Source organism: Branchiostoma lanceolatum, chromosome 16 (genome assembly GCF_035083965.1).
Source record: "Branchiostoma lanceolatum isolate klBraLanc5 chromosome 16, klBraLanc5.hap2, whole genome shotgun sequence".
Taxonomy (NCBI): Eukaryota; Metazoa; Chordata; class Leptocardii; order Amphioxiformes; family Branchiostomatidae; genus Branchiostoma; species Branchiostoma lanceolatum.
Window position 1 is genome coordinate 11,190,691 of NC_089737.1, and position 27,222 is coordinate 11,217,912.

General features: G+C 42.6%; 3 protein-coding genes and 2 non-coding genes across 5 annotated transcripts; 2 read left to right on the forward strand and 3 right to left on the reverse strand.

The window, feature by feature from the left end:
- Positions 1 to 5,722: 5,722 nt before the first annotated feature.
- Trnav-cac (transfer RNA valine (anticodon CAC)) lies at positions 5,723 to 5,795 on the reverse strand. The gene has a single exon. It is a non-coding gene; the product is annotated as a tRNA-Val (tRNA).
- Positions 5,796 to 7,374: 1,579 nt separating this feature from the next.
- On the forward strand, positions 7,375 to 17,441 carry LOC136421353 (cytochrome P450 3A11-like). Its single transcript, XM_066408585.1, has 14 exons — positions 7,375 to 7,562; positions 9,070 to 9,166; positions 9,645 to 9,703; positions 10,475 to 10,571; positions 11,087 to 11,209; positions 11,707 to 11,795; positions 12,051 to 12,199; positions 12,617 to 12,744; positions 13,245 to 13,344; positions 14,479 to 14,639; positions 14,953 to 15,044; positions 15,393 to 15,530; positions 15,795 to 15,957; positions 16,159 to 17,441. The coding sequence occupies exons 1-14, from the start codon at positions 7,492 to 7,494 to the stop codon at positions 16,249 to 16,251; spliced, it is 1,560 nt and encodes a 519-aa protein (XP_066264682.1). The 5' UTR covers positions 7,375 to 7,491; the 3' UTR covers positions 16,252 to 17,441.
- Positions 11,482 to 11,554, forward strand: Trnav-cac (transfer RNA valine (anticodon CAC)). Its single transcript has one exon. It is a non-coding gene; the product is annotated as a tRNA-Val (tRNA).
- Positions 17,013 to 20,875, reverse strand: LOC136421356 (cytochrome P450 2U1-like). The gene is made up of 4 exons (XM_066408588.1): positions 20,510 to 20,875; positions 19,500 to 19,588; positions 18,166 to 19,119; positions 17,013 to 17,795 (listed from the first exon to the last, which is right to left on the reverse strand). The coding sequence occupies exons 1-4, from the start codon at positions 20,785 to 20,787 to the stop codon at positions 17,611 to 17,613; spliced, it is 1,506 nt and encodes a 501-aa protein (XP_066264685.1). The 5' UTR covers positions 20,788 to 20,875; the 3' UTR covers positions 17,013 to 17,610.
- A 1,199-nt stretch (positions 20,876 to 22,074) lies between these two features.
- On the reverse strand, positions 22,075 to 26,406 carry LOC136421354 (cytochrome P450 2U1-like). The gene is made up of 4 exons (XM_066408586.1): positions 26,078 to 26,406; positions 25,148 to 25,236; positions 23,487 to 24,446; positions 22,075 to 23,032 (listed from the first exon to the last, which is right to left on the reverse strand). Exons 1-4 carry the CDS (start codon positions 26,353 to 26,355, stop codon positions 22,848 to 22,850), a joined length of 1,512 nt encoding a protein of 503 aa, XP_066264683.1. The 5' UTR covers positions 26,356 to 26,406; the 3' UTR covers positions 22,075 to 22,847.
- Between the last annotated feature and the right edge of the window lie 816 nt (positions 26,407 to 27,222).

Here is a 27,222-nt window from a genome sequence, read left to right on the forward strand (position 1 = left end):
GGTCTTGCAGTAAATTCAAGTTTCTCGTTTTCGCTGCTGAAAAAATACAGCCACGTAACGTTAGCTCTAGCTCAGTTTAAATGTAAAACATTCCAATAAAAGTGCAACGGGACAAGTATTTAAGAGCCACTAGAACATCTGTTATGGGTAAAGGTCACCATTGGGGGCATGCGCCGACGGTGCATTTTTATGCGAATATTGAAAATTCTTAATCGGTACCGCAAGATAAAAAGGAACCGGGATGACCTTTGACCACTCTGCACAGGAAATGACCACATCCAAACAGCACTGTTGCTAGACTCTAAATATGGCCCAAAACCAATTTCTACAATCATCAAGAATGTCAACTTCACTACATACTCTGCATGCCGGCAAATTCCTGTTTATTTTTGTGTTCTGGTTCTTAAATTTTGCCCTCTCCCTGCCCTTATGATTGTTCTTGCTCTCTTCCTTGCTGTTGTCCTTGATCTGCGTGAGACGTCTCCTCGACAGTTCCTAACGACACACCGGCAGTATTCTTCGAATTCATCGTCACTGCGCCTACGTTGGCATCTTTTACAGCTTCCAACTTGTAGCTTGCTAAAGTAACGTTACTATTACCCCGGCCCCACTCTTCGTGTGAGCGTGCATGTACTTTTCATTGTTCATGAAAAGGGGTTTGCGCTAATCGCCCTTGGCCGCTGACGACGTCATGACTGTTGCGTGCATTGCCACTCCCATGCCGTACGTTTTTGATAAGGTAGCCTGCCCGTATGGTCTGATGACATCCTCTGAGTTTGGCACTTTGTCGTCTGGTAAAATATCTTCCTGATGACGTATTGGAGGATGGTCGTCCATTGTCTCGTAGTCATGAATAGAGACCTCGTCGGTAAGCTGCTCATTTGGCCGACTGCAGTGGCTCACAGATTGATTTGCTGGCGAATTTTGCAATGTGGTCTTTCGTAGCATCAGAACGACGAAGTAAGAGAACTCCACAACTGACAGTGTGAACAATGACGTTATAATCAGATCCAGTAGATGTATTGAAACAGTGCTGTGCAAGCCAGACCTTAGAAGAATGACGATTTGTTTTCCGTCTGTTTCGTTCCCCTTAGGCGAGGTGGCATTTTCGTTACGAACGGTACTCAACAAATTGTTTGCACGATTGACACCTGATACATTATGATGAACTGTTATGTTTTCTTTGCCCGAAGTAAACAAAGTGCACGAAATGACCACACCACGCCGGACCCATTCTTGTAGGAGGATCTTACTGACCATCAAAGATGATATTGTCTTCCCTACAAAGTTACAGGTGTTGTTCGATGGTGTTGATTGGTTGAATCTGGATTGGCAGCAATCAAAGCCTTTTGGACTCATGGAGAATGATGTTGTAATGTTTATGTTACCGGTATCGATACGCGTTTCTGTTCCATATGATACGTTAGTGATAAAGACCTCTGTAATATTTGGGAGAGTCCATTTGATCTGAAGGGGCTCTTTTTCCCAACGCATTTCACAGTGAAAGGACTGGTCATCCATTGCCACAATTGAAAGTTTTGGAGGTGGGCAGGGCATTGTTTCTTTGATGGCGCTTGTAAAATTGTTCAGTTTAGTGCCTTGCAAATCGTTTGGATAGCTACACGTTAAAAGTCCTAAGTCTGATTTTGTATTTTGCAGACCAGATCTTATAAACTTATCAAGAGTGCATGTACAGCGGATAGGATTGCCTTGCAGTTTGGCCCATACCTGATGTACGCTTCTTCTAGCTTGTACTTTGACCCCGCCATAGTTTAGACTTGTTAAACGATTGTCTGAAAGATCGAGGGATCCTAAGAGTGGCACATGTTTAAATGCTTCCGGCTCGATGTACTGAATTTGATTTTGCGCCAACTCAACGTTAAAGAGTAGCCTTTGTTTTTCTACGGGTGAGAACCAGTTTGCGCGGATTACTTTCAGTCTGTTACCAGTTAGACGTAGTATCCGTAGGTGGTATAGGACATTGAAACTGCCTGAAATGATAAACAGCAACAACAAAAACTGAGGTTATCAAAATTATAATGGTAACATTTCATTACGATTTCAGAGCCAGCCCGCTCTCCAGCCGAGGGAGTCACAGTGCATACTGGGAGTCCCGGGTGCAATTTACCAGAATCCCGCCTGGAGGCGCAATTCTCCCACTAACATTTGCAAGCAGATATATAATGTTTACCTTCACACGGTCTAGCCTAACAAACCACTGCCATGTTTATTCTTAGTACTCAAGCACATTCATATATGTTATACAGGTGACCAGCCCCTCCAGCTCTGGCCTGCCACTTGCTACATAATGTAATCGATCGCCACTGGGTGTTTGCTACACCTCCAGTAACCTTGGCGATAACCGTCTGGTTCAGGTCATTGACCTTATTTGTTTGGAACGGAAGAAGAAGAGAAGAAACGGAGCAAAAACAATATATCCCCCTTCCGTGAAGATAAACATCAGATACCATAGTATAATGGTCTGGATATCTTCGGGTCATAAAGGTCAAAAACAACAATTTTGCAGCACCGCAAGGGATATGCGTGTACGTCAAGAGAAATCTCATTGATGTAAACATTGCATGATTGGACCCGATGATGAATATTGGTGAGGCGACCGGATAGCTAGACGACGAAGCAGGAAGCGTCAAGCAGGAAATTATTTTGCAGCATACTTTCGTAACCGGCCTTGAGGACCAGCATGTGGGCTGTAGACAATGTCTGGGTGTGCCCCAGGTTTATTACTGGAGACTGCGTAAGATCCTAATGTCTGATGACTTTGCTTTTCCACAGAACGATATCAAAATAGGTTAACATCACATACTGTACATACTGGATAATACTCAAGATGACACGGGCCGATCCAACATGTCAAGCATATATATATAACAAAAGCATATACGCTATATGCCTGATAACGCACGTAAGAAAACAATATACTACAGTCAAAAATGCCGAAGAAGACCATACGGGTGCAGGTAAAATCTGGTCTATGTGGACAGGTGGTCACTGTAGAGTGACAGAGGGTTCCTAATCGTATTCGTATTTGTGTCAATGGGAAAATTATCTAAGGGACCACCGAAATTTTGTCACATAGGCCGGTATCTTCAACAAGGACGGGTCACATATGATATACATGTATGTAGAGGTTGAGGGTATGTATGTAGAACTTGTACAAGTTTGACTGTACTTGTCAAAAAGCAAAGGGTAGATACCTCTGTTGATGGTGCGGATTTTGTTGTATCGTAGGTCCAACATCTTTAACCCCGAGAGTTGTTTGAAGTAGTCTTGCGTGATTGTCTCCAAGTTGTTCCATTGGAGGTGCAAACCGTTCGTCATTATCCACCTAGTGCCCGCACCAAAGGCCCCATTCTCTATGAAGGCTATCTCGTTATGAGCTAGGTTCACATGGATATTGACTTGAACAAGCCAGTTCTTTCCCAGATGGGAAAATTTGTTACGAACCAGGGACAATGTATATAGATTGTTGAACCCGGAAAATGTATTGTTATAAGCGAGGTCTCCTGAAAAGATAGAGATAGAAATAATCAAGAGGGTAAAAACGTTTATACCTTCCATTACTAAAGAAACATGGAAATGAAATAATTGTTTTTTATGGACACTAGCTAGCAGCTGGTTTGATCAAAACCTTAGACAATACCAAACTCTTGAAATCTCAAATGTTAAAAGAATGCTATATTTTTCAACAAAAAGTTAAGGAAGGTTCCTTAGCACAAGTTGAATGTGTTTATCAAATCATATCTTCATGTTGGTTCAGTTAAGCTATGGTTTCTGCTATCACTACGGTGTCTGGAGTGTTGCCGGCCCGCCTAGTTCATAAACGCAAGCCGGTGGATTTTTACGTTGTTGGTTTCAATTAGTACCGTGGACAGCAAATTTGTCCCGGTGGACTGTCGGGTACGGGGTGGGGGTTACCGGCTCCCGCGTTGAATTCAAGTCCAGGCTAACATGATACGGGGGGTTTGGAATCATTTTAGCCCGGCAGCCGCAGGGAGTCACCGGCAGTCCACCGGGACAAATTTGTGGCACCGGGGCCCGGCCGGGACTACACACGCTACGGGCATCGGTGCAAATGAGACCGTAGCATTAGCCGGCCTAATCTCCTATTTGATTTGACTGTGCGCGCCCACATTAATGTCCATATGACAAAGTTCCAATGATGTATTACCACATCACTATATTATTGCTATCACATATACGACGTATTAAAAACTCACCTGCTTGTATGTACAGATTTTGGAGATGTTTGAGATGGCCCACGTCAGACGAAGTCAGGTACCCCAGGCGGAAATTTTCAAGCCACAGCGAAGTCGTCTTTTGAATAAGGTCGCAGGTTGGAATGCTATCCCGGTCTCTGTGCACTTGATCGGTAGTACAGGCGACACATTTGGGAGGGAGTAGCTCTTCTTCGGGTTCTATGTTGTTAGTCATGTTTTTTAACCAACTACACTTCGTGTTAAAACCTTTGCAATTTGGGCAATCATCGGGTATGGATAAAACGCACCTCATGATCATCAACAGAACCATGAAGACAACCAGCCGGAAGTGTCTCCCCATTTTGTTCAATTTCCTATTGGATTTAGCTTTGAACATCAAATCTTTTCTGAGACGATTTCCCCTTGCACCCACCTTGCATCCACGGCCAGCGATGTCTGTCGTACGTCTTGGGCAGACCTCGGTCTATAGTCCTTCCGACAAAATTACATGAATTTACAACAAAATTGTTATGATGCACACTGGTGCTTGCCAGACAATCTCTTGTCTGTGACACTTGTTCATTATATGAATTAATGCATGCAGAGGATCGGACATTCACAACCTGCGAATCGTCAAACTTAAAAAAGCAAAAAAATTTACAGAGTGGAGACACCAGCCACCACATCACAACAAAAAGATAAATCAGTATTTGTAATGATCTCAAAATACAGTCAATCATAATCTTTTACAATCATCTTTTTATGAAACAAAAGAACATTTGTCTGACCTTGACGGCTTCTATACTACCTAGGCATTTTTCCAACGACCTCATTACAAAACCCCATGCGCGTGTATGTACTTCATGTGAACACAGGAGGACATGCATTTCATTGATATCAGAAACACACAAAATGTTGTTAGAATATCACCTTTATCATGAAAGTAGAGGCAGTGCTATATTGCAACCAAAAAGAACCAATTATATTTGTGCTACATGTAAATATGTCATCCCTATCTGAAAATAAAAGAATAATCCACCATGATGTTTCTATAAAAAGGTTGATTTTTATTTGCAGAAATTGCCACCTATTACACATAAACAAAAACGTTCTCTGATTTTATGTAAATGATAGAAAGACTGGTAATTGAATGTTGTGAGAAATATAAACGTCAGACAATTTTGACTTCATTGACACCATTACATGTATTCATACAGCAAATCAGAAATAAATACGTGTGTTTCACTAGCAACAAACACGTGTGAATAATACGTTCTTATCAATGCGACATAGATATAAATGTAGGTGGCTATATAACTATACCAATAGTATAATGACATTGTATTAATGACATATAGTGTATCTATTTTACATCGTTTTGATGTATATATATATATCAAAACTTACTGTATATCATTTGTTTTGTATACCCAATCAGTATTCGTCATATTCCAGCTCCTATTCGCTCATCTGATGATGTCTCTGCCGAAAAGTTCAAAATCATTTGTCACCGCCCGGGCTCGAACCGGGGACCTTGCGCGTGTGTGGCGCACGTGATAACCACTACACTACGGTGACTCCGGATAGTAACATTTAGAATTTTCATAATGATGTGCCTGTTTGAGTTTACCGCTACTGAAGCCAGGTGTGAGTGTGGTCCTCACGTTATTCCAGTCATCACCACTAAGGTCGATCAGGAACCTGCCGCTTGGTGTTGTGTTCAGGGTCAAGTAATCATGCTTTTAAAAAAAATGCCAGAAAGTTTTAATAAGAGGCGATTGACTACACTAAAAAGATTCTATGAAATACTGTCACTGAAAATGTATCCAACTGATCCAAACTGTCACTACATGGAATCAAATTACACACAAAGCTTTTTCAATTGGTTTTCTACAGCTACGAGACTCATTCTAAATCTATTACTCTACCATACGTCCCCCTTTAAGGCCGAAACAAGCAATCATACTCCCTAGAAAGACAGAAGAAAACAAAACAATATTTTCGTTTATCATAACATTTGAAAGAAACAACTTTTTTTTTAGAAATCAGAAATATTTCAAGACCATACTCCCTAAAAAGTCAAGAGAAAAAAAACATAGTTTATCATAACATTTGGATGAAGCAACTTTTTGTTAGAAATCAGAATTAGTTAACGACAGTCCACTCACGTTGCGTCGTGAAAAGTTATGAAACCGTTTGACGAAAATCTCCCGCAACATCTCCGGATCAGAGACCATCAGAATTAGGAGGGATCCCGAAAACATAACCCTGCAGAAATTTGATTTAAAGTTATGACATTTTTAATAGCATGAATAGTTATAAGGATGGAAATGTGCCCCATACACACAGGGCTGTCGGTTTTATGCCCCCATCCGAAATCACGAATGTAATCCCGAACCCGGACGGGGTTAGGACCTCAAAAAATACTCATATCATGTGTATATTAGAATCAGTATGTTAGCATTTATATTTCTTATCTACCTTAAATTACTCACAAAAATCATGTTGTCAACCTGCCAAGAATAAGAATTACATAGCGTTAAAAACTAAATTGCTCAGTGATTCGATTGATACGCACCCATACACTTCTCCATATATTGTCGCAACATCTTAACGTGGTGGTCTGGAGCCCAAATACCCTGGAAGCGAAAAAAATACAGTTAATGATTTTTTTGGGTCAAGTAACTAGCGAGTAAATATGAAACTCATTTTACAGCGATAAAGATATTCCGTGTAACTTAAGTGAATGTATTTGGTAGGTGAACACAGAATTCAACCGCGACTCCTGTGTTACATGACCTTAACGTCCGGACATCTGGGAAACAGATGCAACGCTAGGCATCTTGACCTTCAGACGTGCGTCGACTGTGAAAACAACCTTAAGTCTTTGATTCAAAGGAATGCAGTTGTGCTACTTTTAACTTGCGTGGTAACAACGGAATCATTGATAAAACTGCTTTAGTCACGGATCATTTACATAATTGTATATTTCAGTCAAGTTTTTGTTGTAGTTTAAAGCATCATTACGGTGAAATATGCAAATTCATTACATCGTCGTGAGGGCGCGTGGCGTAACGGTAGGATTTTCGGACCAGAAGAACCAGCGGCTCCGATCTTGTGCCCTTGGCGAATGTCATAGTTTAAAGGTCAGAGTCCTCACGGACGCTTGTGACGTCTTTGTTTACTGGCACTGCAACCTTCGCTTGAAGGCAGTTGTTTTTTTGTCGCGTCACGTCTTTCTTTCGAAAGTTTACGTAAGACAAAGGTGTTGAAGATGGACCTGGAGATACCAGACGTCTCGCTGACGTGGATTTTGGCGGGAATTCTGCCGGTCCTGTTCTATCTGTGAGTAGTGGTTGGGGTCAGATAGTCTGCGGTGGCGTATGCTGTACGTACTTAAGGGGTTCACACCACGGAGTGTGCATATACGTACCTTCAAGTCCATCATGAGTTGCCGACATTCTTTGTGGTTTAGGTATCATAAAGTTTGCGGGGAAGAATTGTTTTTACTTCGATCCACCGTTGTGTAGCCTGGTTATATCGATCCGAAATGTCTTTGGCCGCTTAACCTAAGGCAAAACCAGGCAATGTCCATACGGAACTCATATGGACTTGAATATTGCCCCCCTTCAGACCGTAAATTGTAATTTCTAGAAAAGGTGAATGTTAGCATAATGTATACACACAAGAAGCTTGTTTAAACCCAAACTTGATTACTGAGTTAAATATGGCTCGTGGCCAAGCAGTTTTATCAATGATTCCGTTGTTGCCTCGCAAGTTAACAGGCCACGCCCCTACATTCCTTTCAAGCGAAGATTTGAGGTTGTTTTCACAGTCGGTACACGTCTGAAGGTCAAGATGCCTGTACAATACATCTGTTTGCCAGATGGCTTAGGCCTTGCAAGACCATGTTTCACTGGACCCGTGGCATGTTGGCGGCCTCGTTGCGCCCTAAATTCGATCTGCGTTGCCCTTGACTTTCTAATGGGAATATCGTGCAAAACGTACAAGTATGGCTAAAATTATTTAAAAACATACAATGCATGAAAATAATATAATTATCGATGAAATTCGTTGAGCGATCTGTCAAATCACACAGTCGCAGCGAGGTCGCCATTATGCCCGGGTCCAGTGAGATTGGGGCTTTAGGAGGGTCGCGAATATATATAGATACTCTGTTCTGCAATTAACGTCAACAGAAAGGCAACATTGGTCGATTGGTCAAAATAATGATACCCCTAATTAAACAGTTCCAGATTATCCTACAGAGTTATAGATTTTAAAATTAGGCAAAAATACGGGAAATAATTGGCGACCGAGAAAGTCCGCGGGAGAGCTAACATTGGACATGAAACCATATGGTGACCAAAACTTTTCAAAATCATTTCCCCTATAGCAAGCGTAGTTAGCCTAGTAGAGACTAAAACGGCCACTCGGACATGCAGGCCCTGTACGAGGCCCACACCTATGCTAGGTAGGTAGATAGGTAGGTAGTCGACGTGCTTACGTACTTACGCGCTAGGCGCTAACGCACAAAGCTCGTGAAATCTCAACTATCATTCTGATGTCTGGAATCAACTTTGGCACACCTCTACTCCTTGACTATTTTTATTGTATGGATGAAAGTAAATCCAAGTTCAAGGTCAAATAGAGGAGTCAGACCTCTGCACGTTAAAGAGCCCCACACACTTATCTGGAAGAGTTAGGGGTGACACGTTGAACTTTTCCAAATTCTGGAGCCATCTACAATGACGAATGCCCACAGTTCTTTCAACACTTTAATAGAGGCGGAGCTAGGTTTAATTTTGCTCTCTAAGTTTGTTGTTGTTTGGCTTCGTTCCTCTACTTCAAGGTACTATATCCGCCCACTGTCGCTGTTTAAGAAGATGGGGGTACCTGGACCGCGACCATGGCCTGTCATTGGTGACTTCTTTGGGCAGATGAAACGGGTAAGTGGATTTGCCACTAGAATCTGAAGAGCAACTAGAGTTCCACAATCTCATACCTTCTGCAGCAAGTGTTCTCTCTCTATCCATGAAGCCCTTGATTATAAAGCACATCTGTACCTACATTTACACCATTACTAAGAAGCGAGAAGAAGCCATATTCATGTAATTATTATACTAGTGCTAGCTTATCATTGTCTATGTATGTATATACATGTAATTGTTAACTGTGACGCGACGTTTTCTTTTGTGACCTGTACTGAACCCAGTGCGTACACGTGTACAAACAATAAAGATCTTCATTCATTCATTTAACCGGATGCTACGTAAAGCTGCTGTGGTATCAAAATTTACCCTTGTTTTCCATACATACACTTATACTTATACTTTATATTTTCTCTATTGTTGTAAAATGAGTTTCACATGGGCTAACTAGTTAATTGCACAATGACAATGAACTAGGTATTTTTTTTTCTTCCAGGGTATCTGGAATCCAGACCACCACGTCAAGATGCTTCGAGAGTATGGAGAGGTGTATGGGTAGGAATCATTAGAATTACTGCGTAGTTTAGTTTTTAACGTCGTGTTATTCTTGGTCGGTTGGGAAACAGAATTTTCATTAAGAAAATAAGATACGTATACCAGATAAAAGGATGTAAGAAAGTCAATAAACCGATTCTGAAGCAACCCATATGATATGGAGGCAGGTGGCTCAAAGCTCGGTCGGGCTCGGAATTTCATTTGTCATTACGAATGTATGGGTCAGCATCAGGATTAAGCCTCATGCATCAAACCTAGCCTCCGATGCAGACTCAACCCGGCTGTTTTCTTTTTCAAGTTATTGTTTTTATACTACTATATTTTTTTCTTTCTTATTGCTGGCCGCAGACTCTATTCCGGCCAGCAATAACAAAAAAATATATAACAGTATAAAAACAATAACTTGAAAAAGAAAACAGCCGGGTTGAGTCTGCAAGAAAAAAATATATAATAGTATAAAAACAATAACTTGAAAAAGAAAACAGCCGGGTTGAGTCTGCAAGAAAAAAATATATAATAGTATAAAAACAATAACTTGAAAAAGAAAACAGCCGGGTTGAGTCTGCATCGGAGGCTACATCAAACCTCTGCACGTACGAGAATCCAACACACTTATGTCCTGCCTACATGTACCAGCCAAAGTGCCTAGACCAGGGACTGACCCCTTGCTCCTCCGGTCCTAGAGGGAAAGCTAGCGCTGTGCAATGCTTCTGTTAAAATGATTGATACGAAAGAGAATGTATTAATCTCCAAAAATGTTTATTCCTACAGGTTATTTTCAGGGTCCATGCCAGTTCTGTTTGTCTCTGATCCGGAGATGTTGCGGGAGATTCTCGTCAAACAGTTTCACAACTTTTCACGACGCAACGTGAGTGGACTGTCATTTACTATTTCTGCGTTATACACATATTGTTTCATCCAAGTGCAATGATAAAAGAAAATGTTATGTTTTTCCTTCCTTCCTTCCTTCCTTCCTTCCTTCCTTCCTTCCTTCCTTCCTTCCTTCCTTCCTTCCTTCCTTCCTTCCTTCCTTCCTTCCTTCCTTCCTTCCTTCCTTCCTTCCTTCCTTCCTTCCTTCCTTCCTTCCTTCCTTCCTTCCTTCCTTCCTATGGAGTTTAATTCCCTTATTTGGGCCTTTAAGGAGGGCATAGTAGCGTAATGAAATGAGCTATGCACCTGTGAAAAAGCATGACATTTGTGGAAAAGAGTGTTCAACACTTGCTGTAGTGCAAATCAATGTCATTAGTGACGGCTAGGGAGTGCGCTTTGCAAGGATTATTTGGATAACTTTATGCAGTGACAAGATTTCATTGAAGCTTTTTAGTGTAGTCAACTGTCGCATATTTAGACTATATGGACAAACATATTCATTGTTTTAAAAAGAATGAAGGCATGACTCTCAACACAACACCGAGCGGCCGGTACCTGCTGAACCTGGATGGTGATGACTGGAAGAACGTGAGGACCACACTCACACCCGCCTTCAGCAGCGGCAAACTCAAACAGGTACGTGGTTATATTTAAGCCCCCCCCCCCTCTCACTGGACCCGCGACACGCTGGCGGCGTCGCTGCGGCTGATCGAATTGACAAATCACTCAAAGAATGTCATCGGCAAAAAACGAATCTTATTTTTAGTTTTGTGCGTTTTGTTGTCTTTTTGGTCATACTTGTACGTTTTGAATGATATTCCCATTATAAAGTCAAGGGTAACACAAATCCAGTTTAGAACGTAGCGACGCCGCCAGCGTGTCGCGGGTCCAGTGAGAGGGGGGCTTTAGTCACCGTAGTGTAGTGGTTATCAACTGCGCCTCACACGCGCAAGGTTCCCGGTTCGATCCCGGGCGGTGACATATCATACTTCTTTAATATCTATGTATGAAATATATGATATATAAGAAACCATCAGAGCAGTGAACCGGAGCTGAAAGAGAATGCATACCTTCCAGAGGTTGTATTTTCTGATAATTCATTTTCTTTTGATGGTATCAGTCTTTTTTTTCAGATGGTAGAGCAGTTGAATCGCTGTGCGAACATACTCGCAGAAACCGTTGGTGGATTCGAAAAGGCCGACAAACCTTTTAAAGCAAGAGAGTGAGTCTGATAGCATGCCTTTTGAGACAAGACAACATACACATTCATATACCATTATGTGCAGTAAAAAGATATATGATTACAACCATTGAAGATGCATTAATGAACACCCAAACAAATGGTATGCAGCTTAATCTAAAAGTTCATCTGTATTGGTAGAAGTCATTCTGGATTGGAGTTTAACTATATTTTCCAACAAAAATGGACTTTTGAGCTGTCACGTATTCACATTGTTCTTTCGTTAATATGTTCCAGACTGACAGGTGGTTTTACCATGGACGCCATCGCCAGCACAGCGTTTGGAACCGAGATTGACTCTCAGAGGAACCCTGAGGATCCTTTCGTGGTCCATGGCAAGCAAGGATTCAAGTTCGACTTCAAGGACCCGATGATATGGCTGTTCAGTAAGTTATCCATGACCATGTTCTCATTCTGTACATTTTTGATCATTCTTGTTTCAGAGAAAACTGCTTAATTGAAGCTTTTAACTGAATCACTACCTGTAATTGTGTCAACCGTCGAACCGAAAGACCGTTTACCACAAAGCACTTGGCTCAAGTATGTTTGCGCCCTAAAAAAACGGAGATGGCAATCACGGGCACTAGCTGCAACCTTCCTAGCCTGGAGTCCATCCGTGTTAGCTGGTTGTTGGCGACTAGCGATCTTGGGAGCGGGCCAAAGCTAACAAGACTGGACTCCAGGCTATATAACCTTCCCAAATCGTATGGTATTTTGGTGGAGTCCATCTCCGTTTCTATAGCCCTTCGGCTACACAGCTGTACTTACGAGTGCTGCAACATACTGTCTCTTTCTTTTTGCAGTTTTCTTCCCGAAAATCATGAAGCCGATCCTGGAAGCCTTAGACCGAGACTTCTTCCCCTGGAAGTCCTACAAGTTTTTTGAGAGCGTCTTTGACCAGCTGATGGAGATGCGACAGCACGGTGGAATCGTGAGTAACCCTTTATTTATTGGTTCATTGTATTACTTATCATTAACCACTATTGTTCATTAAGACTATAGTCAATTTGATTAGTTATAACACAGGAGAAGGGCATAGTGTAAGCAAAATACCCTCTTTCTGCACGTGCTTTTCTTGTTGTTTATCATATTGTATATTTCTTGTTGTGCAAATCGATAAACAAAACAAAAAATGCACAGTAAGCCTAGTCTTTCAAATCGACTTACAGAAGATGTTAATTGCATAGTGTCCCATTAGCATGTTGTGTTTTCTTCAATCAGACTGAGTATAGAGAAGGAAGACCAAGTACAAGCAATTTACGTTTTTCCCTCTTCCTGCAAGTGTCTTATTGTTTATCATATTATGTCATTTCTTGTTGTGCAAATAGATAAACAAAACAAAACAATAAGTCCCAGTATTTAAAACTGTCTTACAGAAGATGTTGATTGCATAGTGTCCCATTAGCATGTTTTGCTTGCTTCTTTATAAAGGAACGAGTGGACTTCATGCAGCTGATGGCGAATGCCCACAAAGAAAAGGATGAAGAGGAGGAGGACATGGGAGAGGTCAAGGTTCACGGTCAGAGGAAAGGTGGGTTGACCTTGACATCTGCATACAGATTTCATTGATTCCGTTCTACCACTTGTATAATGGTATAGGGAGACTACACACTTTATGCTTGGCATACGTATGTTTTTTTTTTGTCGGTATCTCTGCGTGGTTCTTACTTTTAAATGGCTCTAGTACTTCAGTAGCCTGGAATCCAAACCTATTATAGCTCCCGAGTTTCCTCTTCGCAAATAGGTCTTGTCCCCTTTGTTTTGCCATCTATTTGCAGAGAGGAGACTCGGGAGCTATAATAGGTTTTGATTCCTGGCTATTACAGACTGTTGCACACGGACGATACAGTGGTATAGTGGCGTCGTGTGGCGTAATGGATAGAACATCCAACTGTCAAACAAGGGTCCCCAGTTCGATCCCGGGTTGCCCCCAGACATGTCTGGACATGCGCCCCGACGTTGTGCCCTTGGGCACTTAACACGACTTTCCTCACTTCACTCAGGTGTAAATGAGCAGCTAGCTCATCTAGGGTTAGGGACGTCCCTCGGATAGGACGTTAAATGGAGGTCCCATGTTTGGGGAGAGCCACACCCGGCGCACGTAAAAGAACCCACAACACCTTTCGAAAAAGAGTAGGGGCATGCCCCGGTGTGCGATGGTCCAAAAACCTTACATAGGCTACAAAATCTTCAGCAAGTTGAAGTTGGTAGCCTCTGGGCGCTTTGCTCCAACAAAGGGGTGTTGCCCCGTACCCGATCAAGATCAAGACAATTAAGATCAAGATATACAGCTGACAACATTTCAGTACTGCTATAACTACTTCCCACTGCTAGGTGACGCTGCTGTGAAAAATGTGGCTATAAGCGTGACTAAGTTTGTATCCCCCCTCGTCACGCGGGTTGAGTGTCAGTTATGAACCCGCCTGATGATTCACAGTCCTAGAGTGTGGGGTAACAACCCTGGAGCGGAGCCGTTAGTATAGTACTGCGATTGAGTTGCAAAATATTCTAAAAATTCCACGAACGCATCCCCTATAGCTTGCTTGGGAATCGGTTCTTGGCAACACCTTGCGGGAAAAGTCTTAGCATGGAAGAAGTCTAATACTTGGGGCATGGAAAGGCAGTGGTACACAATATTATTTCCCCTCTATCCTGGCCTATCTAGCTCTGACCAAAGCTGACGTGGTGTCCAATGGCATCCTGTTCTTCCTGGCCGGGTATGACACAACCTCCCTGACCATGGCCTACACCATGTACAACCTCGCTTTGAACCAGGAGGTCCAGGAGACGGTCATTCGGGAGGTGGATGACGTCATGGAAGGAAAGGTATATAAAAACACAGCGAGCATATTTATGATGATGTGTCAATACTTGTGTAAACACAGTAAATGAAAGTATTTCTTCTTATTACTTGGCATCCTTCTGTTCATCGTCAATATATCTTATGAATCCCAGAATAGTATGTGCCAGTGAAAAGGAGGGGGTGAATTAATAAAAAGTGCTATATTTAGAAAAGACTACTAAATGTTGAAACAAACAAGCGTTAACACATAGAATGGGTGCGATCCTTAAATCCGCTTGGATGTTAGTTAATACATGAACTAAACAAAACAAAACAACCGTCTTGCCCATCATGTAGGATGATGTTGACCATGAGGCCGTCGGTCAGCTAACGTATCTGGAGATGTGCATCATGGAAACTCTCCGACTGTACCCACCAGGTGCAAATGTGTAAGTAGCACATGTGAACTTGCAATTTTATCAAAGTTATACCAGGACATGCAGTAGCCTTGTACCAATCCCATTGGGAGCTCCCCGATATCTCAAAGGTGCTGGAAGTGCTGCCCGCCCACCCAGTGCAATAAGCGTACACCGGTAGATTTTACGGTACTGGTTTCAAATACAAGTGCTCTACGAGGTGGAAGTACTTAGAAAGGCTCTCAAAAAATGGGACCGGTAAAACACCCCAATGCCGGCCCGTTCCCAGACTAGACATGTACATGAAGATTGACAATTAGATAGAGCCATCTCACAATGGTCGTGAGAGTAGCAACGCAACTTCCTCCGACTTTGTTTCAGTATTACCCGCAGTTGTGTTGAAGATACCGTGGTGAAAGGTCTCAACATTCCCAAAGGGATGGCCATTCAAATCCCGGTACAGGCGATCCACTATGACCCGGAGCGTTGGCCTGAGCCGAAGAAGTTCATTCCTGAAAGGTACGTCGTTTCAAGAATCCTACGTACGTAAACACAAGACCTCGCTCCATGATCCAATTTATGTCCCTTCCGAGAGGACGTCCGTAGCTGAAGCTAGGTAGGAGTCGAGTGAGCAAATGAGTGTCTTTCCCAAGGACACAACACTTGGGCCTGTCATGGATTCGAACCCGGAACCGTTAGATTACCCAACTTACAAGACCACGTTGCCACCTATAAATCAACATCTAATCAATGATTAAAACATGGTGTATTTCGTACGTCCAGGTTCACCAAGGAGGAGAGGGAGAAACGCAACCCGTTCCATTGGCTTCCGTTCGGGGCGGGCCCGAGGAACTGTATCGGGATGCGCCTGGCTATGATGGAGGCCAAGATCGGACTGGCCAAGGTCTTCATGAAGTACCGCATCCTTCCCTGTGCCGAGACTCAGGTAGGCTCCTTCGCGTTTTCAATCAGCCTTTAGCTGAAAAATTTAACATTTTCTCTCCTGAACTGTTTTGTAACAAATGGATTCAAGGCTTAATAGAGATAGCTCAGACGTTAGCTAGCAGGTTCGAAAAACACCTTGATATACATGTAATCGTGATGAATTTAGGGTCATTTTGTGCCTGTTTCATACAACAAACTCCAGGTTCCCTTGAAGATAAAGAAGCACGAGGTCTTCCCTGTTGCTGAGGATGGCGTGATGCTGAAGGCAACTCTGAGGGACAAGTCTGAAGACTGAGGAAATTTTAACCTTTGCTGGTATGAGGAAATGTGGAATATGTGGACTGCTTTTTGATACAACGATTCGACCAGCTAGTGCAGTTCTATAATCAAATGATTATTATGGTATCAAAAAACCCAGATGGAAAAAGAACGTAACATAACATAATCTAGAATTGTCAACCTGGAAGGTGGTTAAGAAATTGGATACTATATAATCAAACTAAGTCTAAAGTGTATTCATGTATAATGAGTACAATAAGTACATATTATTAGCTAGACTTTTATTTGATTTTTGTATGCAGCAGTTATTTGCATTTATCTAAGGCCACGTTGACTCGGTTTTGTGGATGACATCCCTTGGACACCCCAAAATGTTTTTGAGCGCGCGAAAAAAGTGATGACGAATTCGAAGGTTGTAAAATAATTGAACACTCAGAGCAGTTTATCATATGATAAATGATAAGTCCTCTATCATTGGATATTCAGAGGAACTTCCAGTTTCGATACGAAGTTGTGAGTGGTAAATGGCCAAGGTATGAGGTCGTTGACGAACTTATGTTTTTGTCCTCTGGGTGTTTCCACCGAGGTTCGTTATATATATGACGCGAAGCATCCTAGCTTATGTACTAGCTTGTCGATGCAGTATTTAATGGATAATTGTAAAGTTAGATATTCGAGTAATCAAGTCAAGGCAGAGTAAACCGTGTGACCTAGAGGTAAAGTGTGAGTAAGAGGAGGGCACCCGACGCCGACAGTAACACCTTTGATAACGGGAAGTAAAAGGAAATGGTATAATTGGATGGTAAGAATCAAAACGTTGTTTATTAAATCTGTACTAGCTGTGTATTAAATTCACTTTAACTTCGCTTGTCTAGCTAAATTCAATTACAGTGTTATCTTTCTTCTGTCACGAATGCTATCATCAATATTGTTCTCTTTATGATAGAAGTTATATGGAACAGAATATAGCATAATTTGGTGTTGATATAACTTTAGTGTTGTTAAGGTAGGTCACATTGTAAATGGATGTTTATCAAAATATAGAAAAATACTTGTATAATATCTTACCATATCAAAAGAATGTGTGAAATCTAATTCCTCTTGACGATTACAGGCTGTACTTCCATAAACTTACAAATAATTCCATGGATTCAAATTACTGCTTATGTGATCCAATGTTAAGATTAAAATGTTGAAAACACAAAACTTCGCAGATACTTTTCCCTGTCTACTCTCTTTATCTCTCTTTCTGTCGGACGCTGTTATGAGATTAAAGTCAAGTAACCTTTGCGTCCTGCAAGAACAAAAATATAAAACAAGTTTCAAATTATTTGTTGATATATATAATCTAAGAATGCGCTGAAAAGTATCAAAGCTAATCATCTCTTGGAACGGCGCAAATCTGGTAGGCTTTCGGTGCAAAGACGATTCCTAAGGAGCCTTCCATTGATGGTGCAGGGGCGCCGTCTGGCAGCTTAAATGTGAAGTGCTGCAGCAAGGTTGCCAAGAAGATGAAAAGTTCCATCTTGGCCAGTTGCTCACCAAGGCACTGACGCCGCCCTACGTGAGGGAGAAAAGGTCAGAAATTACATAATATTTCTACTGGTTTGACGAATATCAAAACTATATTGTTTTCGTCGGCACCCATGGGCGCTGTCATGTTGGAAGTTGACGTCATGCAGGCGCCATCTTGCTTTGCATCTGGACCAATCAATCCTAGAATGACTAAGCCCAACATATATCGAGTCAGATTAGAAATTCATGACGTCAGTCTTCTGATTATATGCGCCATTCATTATGAAACTATGGACTACCTTCATTCCATATTCATTCAGAATTCGTTCTGCATCATCTATTGTGCATATTGTTTGGGTATGATAACTTTTCAAGTTCCAAGAAAATCAACAAACAACTTGTTAAAACATCTCACCCAGCGAGAATGGAATGAACCACTCGTGTCGGACAAGACTTCCATTTTCGTCGAGAAACCTGACTGGGTTGAAGGTCTCAGGGTCAGGGGTCACTGCCGGATCCATCATGGCGGACCACAGGTTCGGGATGACGAAAGTGTTGCCCGGGATGTCGAAGCCGCGCAACACTGTGGCAGCGGAGGTGGTGTGGGGAACACTGAGCGGTACGATAGGTCGGATCCGCTGGATTTCCAGTATGGTGGCCTCGGTGTAGGGCAGCTTCCCTCGCTGGGACAAGGCGGGAGGACTGGCGCCAAACTCTCGGTCGATCTCTTCCTGTATTTTTCGCTGCACCTCCAGGTGGCGCGCCAGGTACAACAGCCCCCACTTTAGGGTCGTGGCTGTAGTTTCTGCTCCAGCGATGAACAAATCTCTCACTGTGTTGATCATCCCTATTTCTGTAATGGTGCGGTCCGCTTCATCCGGGGTCTGCTGCTGGGTCTCCATCAAGTACACGTCGATAATGTCCCGGATGTCGGCTGGGTCGAGAGTCTCTTTGTGTTCTTTGATTTTGGCTTTGATGAAGTCAATGACCTCCTGACTCATTCTCTTTCGACTTACCTGATCCTTTTTGAAGGAGGGCAATTTTCGCACCAAGGGGATGAACCGAGCGATGCCTCCGCCGCTAACCAACTCCGACATCAGTCGCATGAGCCTCTGGAACTCCATGTCGTTGTAGTCGAATCGCTCACCGAACGACATGGCACAAATGACGTTGGAAACGCCATTTGACAAAAGAAGCGACATGTCCGTTGCAGTGCCGTTCTTTTCCGCAAGAACGTCACACACGGAGCGAGCCTCCTCTGTGATTTTGCCCTCCAGACTCCGTTTGCCCATGCCGAACTGACGGAGAGCGGTCAGGCCTAGTCGGCGTTTCACCTTCCAATCCTCCCCGTATTGGGCCAAGGCAACTCCTACAGGATAGAGAGAGAAGTTCACTTGCATCTCTTATCTATCTAACCTAGAATGTATTCTGCGCATTTCCACGGCGGTCGGTTGCTGGATGCAACTTTCCACTGTAAGGGAAAGTTAACGGGGCTCTCGCGTGGATACCGGAGTTTTGGCGCGGATTTACAGTGAAAATAGGAAAATGACCGCGAGTGACCAAATTCGAATATATCACATTGAACATGATCGATCATGGTTCGAAATCTAAAAAAGTCTGGAATTTTGCGCCGATTTCTCGCCCATTTAACCCAACCATTGCTATATATGGTCGGGGTAACATCAAGATCTACATGTGTACACACGCACACACTTTTTTTCCTTCCTTCTCTTTCCCTCCCGTACATACCTTGATCCTTGTCCGAATCCCTGAATGGGGGTGGGCGGTCAGAAAATACTTCAGGTTGCTTGACGAGCGCGTCTTGGATAGCCTTGTGCCTGTGATCAAGACAAATCGATATTGTCTATCTACTTTTTCATTCCCTTATACAAAGGTAGAAATAAAGATAGATATAGACAACCATACCTGATAGCGTATGCGAAAATGTGTACTGATCGGGTGTTACCATCGAACCAAATAGCGCCAAAGTGATTTTTAAATTTCACTCTTGTTACTGTTTATACTGAAAGCGCTAGTAACAGATTGAGAATAGCGCTAGCCGTCAGCCTGATTGTTAATTTTTTTTTTTTTACCATTGAACCAAACCTCATGTGTTCATCCACAGCGCCAAATTGGTCTTTTTCAACCACTCTTGTTACTCTTGATACTGAAAGGGCTTACGGTATGTACTAGTAGATTGAGTATAGCCGTCGGCCTTATTACCGTTCAAATCTTTATTGTTCGGAACCAGCGGAGGCTTTTCGTGACCCCTGTGGCGTGCAAAACCTGTACTGGGTATTTAAAGAATGAATGCACGATGTATACAGTTACAGATCTATTGAAAGCTTTACATTTGGGGCACCGGCCCGAGTTCAAGTGATTGTATGCATGTAACATGAGCCCTAGCCTGTTTTTGCCAACCCGACCCTAACGCGCACTGTTTCCTTATCGCCTAACTGAGGGAGAAAATTGTCACGGTAAGATTTCCTTGAGCTATGTTGGCTCTGGAGCCGAGGAGTTGGTCAGTGTAGAGCCTGGAAACTAGTTAGTTTAGCACCCAGGCTAATCCAGTCCTACCTCATCATTTACCGTCGTGTCTACATGTAACGTTACCGCATACAATTCCTGAGTGGAACAGCTGAGACTTTCCGGGCCAGACTGGAGGTCTGCCCGCCTTAGCCCCCTCCCCCCTACTTTGCCCCTGACGGGGTCATCTGGGGGTTACCCCTAAGCTGAAGTTGAAATATATACAAACCTACCCATTCAGCACGACAACCAGCTTGTTGGCGATCCTCACACAGAAAACATCCCCGTACTGCTGCCGCCATGCCGCCAGGTTGGATAACAGGTGGCTCGGGCGGAAGCTGAGCAGGTTGCCGAGTAGGGGCAGGCCCCTCGGGCCGGGCGGAAGGTTCTTCTGCCGACTACCTGCGCCCAGGAGCCAGTAGGTCGTCAGGAAGGCCAGGACGAGAACCAGGGCGGACTGTAGGGTCAGGTTAGCGAGTAAACCGTTCATAAACGCGACAGCTGACTCCATTTTTACAATTACAGTGTACTATCGCCGACAAACGCACGAACTTTTGCTTGCATCACCGTCATATGACGATGTCAATGAACTGAGGGCATTCGGATTGTCCGACTTTCCGGGGGGGGGGGGGGTCAGATTGAAGGGCAACTCGCTGACGAAAGCTTCTATAGACAATATCTTAACCCTAGACATGTCAGTTCTTTGATATGATTAAAAAAGCACATAAAAGCTTTTGTATAGGATACATATACATGTGTACATCCTAACGCACAGGTCAAATCCAATTGGACGAGATCACTCACTAGTCACTGCACGTAAAATCAATGTCATAGTTTAAAGTTCAGCGTCCACGCGGACAGATTCTCCTGACGTTTCTTTTATTACGGTGTTTTGCAACTCTTATCGCTAAAGGACTTTTTACAAAAAGAGGGAAAATACAAAGACATATAACATAATTATAAAAGGAATGCCACATACTTTCGGTATAACAAGAGAATAGAAAATAAAAAATAAAGCAAATATTTAAATGTTCAAAGATATCCTTTTTTGAATTGAATCAAATTCTATACAGATAACCGACCACGTGACTGACCAATTATATGACGGGCTCATGATCAATGTCCTGATTGTTTAACTTCATCTTGCTATTGATAATCGTTGATAACCAACTGTCTCAGATGCAGAACATATCTAAAGCTGCCAGATGGCGCGTCTGCAATATCAATGGCAGAGTCATTGAGTGTTGCACTAGTACTGTTCCAAGAAATAACTAGAGTGCTGTGACAGTTTGGGAGTGATGTGCAAATTAAGCCCAACAAGAACATCTTAAGTTGAACACTGCTGTTAGCAGGACTAGGTCAATTCAGGAATTGTACAAGGATATAAGCTGATATAGCTCAGAGTCTGTGAAATGTTTCATCAGTATCATGACTCACTGGTTAACAAAGCTCCGTGTACACAACTGATGTTTTTCAACTGCCTAAGTTTTAGTGGAGCGTCCGACATCTTCTTTTTTTCTTTTTTTTAATTCTTTTTTATTTTATTTCATTTCATTTAATTTCATTCAAATTGAAGCAGGCAATAGATGACCACCCAGGCAGCAGTAGCTGATTTTGGGCGTCTAACACCGCACATACGATTACAGTGTTGAAAACTACGCATATATACATCTTCTTCATGGCAATACTGATAAAGAAATGATTGGGAATCCTGCAACAATGCAGTGGTCATATATGGTGCCAGATTGGATACAATAAACAACCAGTTTGACACTGTGCCAACTCACGAGAATGTCTGAAGTTCTCAGTCTGTAATTGTTTATTCGATCCCAACAGTGTATATCTAAATCTCACTTGTTAAGTTTCATTCTATTACAATGTTCATTTAGTCTATTAATATTATTAGTTGATATCAATTTGATAATAATGTTCATTTGTTAATCTAATAATAATATGAATTTATTGATTCAATAATAACGTCCAATTAGTCTATCAATATTATTATCTAATACTAATTGTCTGATGAATATCATTCATTCTATTATTGCAATTATTATTATCGTTCTCATCATAATATAGGTAGCATGATCTGTAACTTAAGCCGTGTGTAGTTTTACCTTCAATACGACAAATCTTTTGTTACAATGCAGCAATATATATGTCATCTCTTATAATATATATCTCAAAGGAAAAAGATTGATATGAACTTTACTCGACTGTACTTGCACTGATCAACCATGTTGTTCAATAGATTCACCATCGGCATTTGTGTGATTTGATGTTAAGATTATCAAGAAAGGTCTGCACAATAACATAAAATTAGAAAACAAGGAAACCACACTATTTTGCCCATTCTAGTCTCTATCTACTCTGATCTTTTCTCTTTCTGTCGGGCGCTGTTACACATGTATACAATGTGTGATTTAAGTCAACCAATCTTCGCGTACTGATGACAACACTATACTGAGCATGAGATGCCAGACTTTGCCCTTTTTAGTTATAAGAAAATTATTCATACATCATATTACATGTTTGATCTAACAACAAGTTTAAAATTATCAAAACATCGTCCTAATCATCTCTAGGAACGGCGCAAGTCTGGTAGGCTTTGGGTGCAAGGACAACACCCAAGGAGCCGTCCATCGATGGTGCAGGGGCGCCGTCTGGCAGCTTGAATGTGAAGTGCTGCAGCAAGGTTGCCAAGAAGATGAAAAGTTCCATCTTGGCCAGTTGCTCACCAAGGCACTGGCGCCGCCCTAAGAAAGGAAAATGAGGACAGAATTAGAAATGAAATGATATTACAGGCTCGACGAATGTTTAAACTATATTGCCATCATTGGCGCCCATGGTCGCTGCCATGTTGGAATTTGTCGTCATGCAGGCGCCATCTTTTTGCCATCAGGAGCAATCATAGAATGACTTAGCCCATCCAACCAATCACGAGTCATATTAGAAATTCATGACGACAACCATATTACTTGTTAATTGTATTTCCTTTTAATTGCATGCGCCATTCATTAATTATATGGGTTACCTTCATTCGATATTCATTAATAGGTAGTAAATCCCTTATATATCATGGTTAGGCTGTTAGGGGCATTAACTTCAGCATACAGCGTTTATATAGTCTATCTCCATTACTAACACTAGATTCTATGATTGGATGTAATAACCATGGAAATCAACAAACAACTTGTTAAAATATCTTACCCATCGAGAATGGAATGAACCATTCTGGACGAACAAGTCTTCCATCTTCATCGAGAAACCTGTCCGGGTTGAAGGTCTCGGGGTCAGGGGTCATTTCTGGATCCATCATGGTGGACCACAGGTTCGGGATGACGAGAGTGTTGGCCGGTATGTCGAACCCGCGCAACACTGTCGCAGCAGAGGTAGTATGAGGAAGGCTGAGCGGCGCGATAGGTCGGATCCGCTGGATTTCCAGTATGGTGGCCTCGGTGTAGGGCAGTTTCCCTCGCTGAGAGTAGGTGGGAGGACTGGCGCCAAACTCTCGGTCGATCTCTTCCTGTAATTTTCGCTGCACCTCCAGGTGGCGCGCCAGGTACAGCAGCCCCCACCTCAGGGTCGTAGATGTAGTATCTGCTCCAGCCATGAACAAACCCCTTATCGTACTGACCATCCCTATTTCTGTAATGGTGCGGTCCGCGTCATCCGGGGTCTGGTACTGGGTCTCCATCAAGTACACGTCGATAATGTCCCGGATGTCGGCTGGGTCGAAAGTCTCTTTGTGTTCTTTGATCTTTGCTTTGACAAAGTCAACGAGCTCCTTGTTATTTCTTTTTACTTTTTCCAGTTCCTTTCTGAAAAAAGGCAACTTGCGCAAGAAGGGGATAGAGGTAGCAATGGAAGATCCGGCATTTCCTGAGATCCCCGAAATCAGTCGCATGAGCCTCTGGAACTCCATGTCGTTGTATTCGAATCGCTCACCAAACGACATGACACAAATTACGTTAGAAACGCCATTTGATAAAAGAAGCGAAATTTCCGTTGCAGTGCCGTTTTTTTCCGCAAGGACGGCACACAAGGACCGAGCCTCCTCTGTGATTTTGCCCTCCAGACTCCGTTTGCCCATGCCGAACTGGCGGAGAGCGGTCAGGCCTAGTCGGCGTTTCACCTTCCAATCATCCCCGTACCGGGCCATGGCAATTCCTGCAGGATAAAAGTGGAAAAAAGTTCACTTCGAAATTCGGTTCGGAGCCCATTCTAGATATTTACATATGTGTTTGGAGGTTCTGAAGGAGATTTTTTCCTTGGTAGTCCCCCTTGCCAATTGTTTCCCCTAGGCTCTCCCTTCTAACGTCCGGCTCTTCCGCCGCTAAATATCGTACAGTCCCTTAGTTGGAAACATGTCGACAATAAACACAATTTGTGGCTTTGCAGTGGCGTAATGGCAGGGTGTATCGGCCCATAAAGTGGGTTCAAATCCCCTGTCACACCCCGACGTAGAGCCTTTGGGACATGCACTTTACACCTATTTTCTTCACTTCGCTCAGATGAAAATGAGTACCTATGTAGCTTCGGTTAGGGACGTCCCTCGGATATGACCTTAAAAGGAGGTCCCGTGTTTGAGGATAGCCACACATTGAGCACGTGAAGAACCCACCACTCTTATCGAAAAGAGTAAGGGACCTTCCCTGTGTGAGCGGATCAAATAAATCTGTCCGGATATCTTCAGTACAAACCTGTGTGGTGCGTTACGACATGAGGTGGTTTACCGGCATACCGGGTATGCAATACAAACAGACAAACAAATAACGTACTGGAAAGTATTCAACCCGACCATTGTTACGTGTCATTTTCTTTCTTGCGTGTAAACATCGATATCTCCTCCCTTTCGTATACATACGTACCTTCATCCTTGTAGTGTCCTTTGGATACGGAAGGGCGGTCAGAAAATACTTCAGGTTGCTTGACGAGCGCGTCCCGGATAGCCTTGTGCCTGTAGTTATGTCAAATCAACATTGTTTATTTCCTTTTTCATTCACTTATATTGTAACAGCAATAAAGCTAGATAAAAGTAGCCACAGGACAGTACTAATGCTCTCATAGTGTAAGTATAAGTTAAGAGGGATCGGTTTGAACAATATAATGTACCAAACCTCGTTCTACCCACAGCTCCAAAGTGATTTGTAAACTAGAAATAAGTATCTGCATCAACAAATACGGACAGTTTCGCGTCTATGTACAGTGTAATCGGTCGGTGAAAATTGTAAGAAGTTGACAAAATTGGCAGGAATGAACAATGTATGTTGCTACTAAGTACTCCTTATGTCAGGAAGATCATGTTTTTATATATTTTTTTCTTTCTATTTGTGACCTTTTTCTTGGCGATCTAGCAGAATTCCGAGATTGTGCCTTCAATAGTGTTCGTCTCGGCGGTAATGAAGCGCCTACTAGCAATCCAGTACGGTACTGCAGCCTTAGTACTGCCTGGCCTATATCTCAACCGCAAATGAGATGTCGACCTATTAAACGGTGTCATAATCCAAAGATGGCGGCGCCCGTCGATATGCGGACGAGTTTACAATAGGTTTGATCAAATTGAATATCGCGAATCTGTAGGAAATAAAACATGTTTTCTTAACAAATCTGAAAGTCTACACCCTGTACTGTCTCATCACTTTGTGATAAATGGGTTCACACTGGACCCTGAGCGTATGGCTGTATTAGTGACCTTTGCCCTAGTACTGTAATACCATGGGTCTTTTCTTTTCTAAGCTGGCTCCATTTACTGTACTCGGACGTCGTTGTATGCATGAACATGTACATGTCAAACCTACCCATTCAGCACGACAACCAGCTTGTTGACGATCCTCACACAGAAAACATCCCCGTACTGCTGCCGCCATGCCGCCAGGTTGGATAACAGGTGGCTCGGACGGAAGCTGAGAAGGTTGCCGAGTAGGGGCAGGCCCCTCGGGCCGGGCGGAAGGTTCTTCTGCCGACTACCTGCGCCCAGGAGCCAGTAGGTCGTCAGGAAGGCCAGGACGAGAACCAGGCCGGACTGTAGGGTCAGGTTAGCGAGTAAACCGCTTATAGCAACCACAAATGACTCCATCCTTACAGCGTTGTTATCGGCAATGAATACTGTAAACCTTTGCTTATTCTACTGTCATATGATAATCACCTGAGGAGGATTCGGATTGTCCGACTTTACTCGGGGGGGGGGGGGGGACCGGGAAGGGTCGCACCGTGGATTCAGATTGACGGGCAACTCACCTTGACATATGATATGTTAACACTAAATATGTCAGTTCTTAGATATGATCCATCAAGCACAGAACAGCTTTAATTTCGTCTATCGCAGATGCATGTATATCTGACGAGCCTAACGCACGGGCCACATCACTCACTACATGGAAAATTAATGTTATAGTTCAAAGGTTAGCGTCCGGGCGGATAATGGTGACGTTTCTCTTCATGATGTTTGCAATTCTTATCGATGAAGGTCTTTCTCAAGCAAAAAGAAAATACACGTAGCATAATTAGGAAAAAAATTCCACCTATAACCAGTACAACAAGAAAAAAAAAAGGAAAAAAAAAAGAAGTAAATATTCAAATATATCTTTGTTTAAAAAATTAGATTAAATGCTATTCTGATAATCGACCACGTGGCTGACCAATTATAAGACGTGCTCATGATCAATGTCCTGATTGTTTAACTTCATCTAGCTATTGATAATCGTTAATAACCTACTGTCTCCGATTCAGAACATATCTATATTATTAAAAGCTGCCAGAGTCTGCAACATCATGACTCACTGGTTAACAAAGTTCTTTGTACACAACCGATGTTTTTCAACTGCCGAGGTTTTAGTGGACCATCCGACATCTTCTTCATAGCAATACTGATAAAGAAATGCTTGGGAATCCTGCAACAATGCAGTGGTGCCAGATTGGATACTATAAACAACCAGTTTGACAC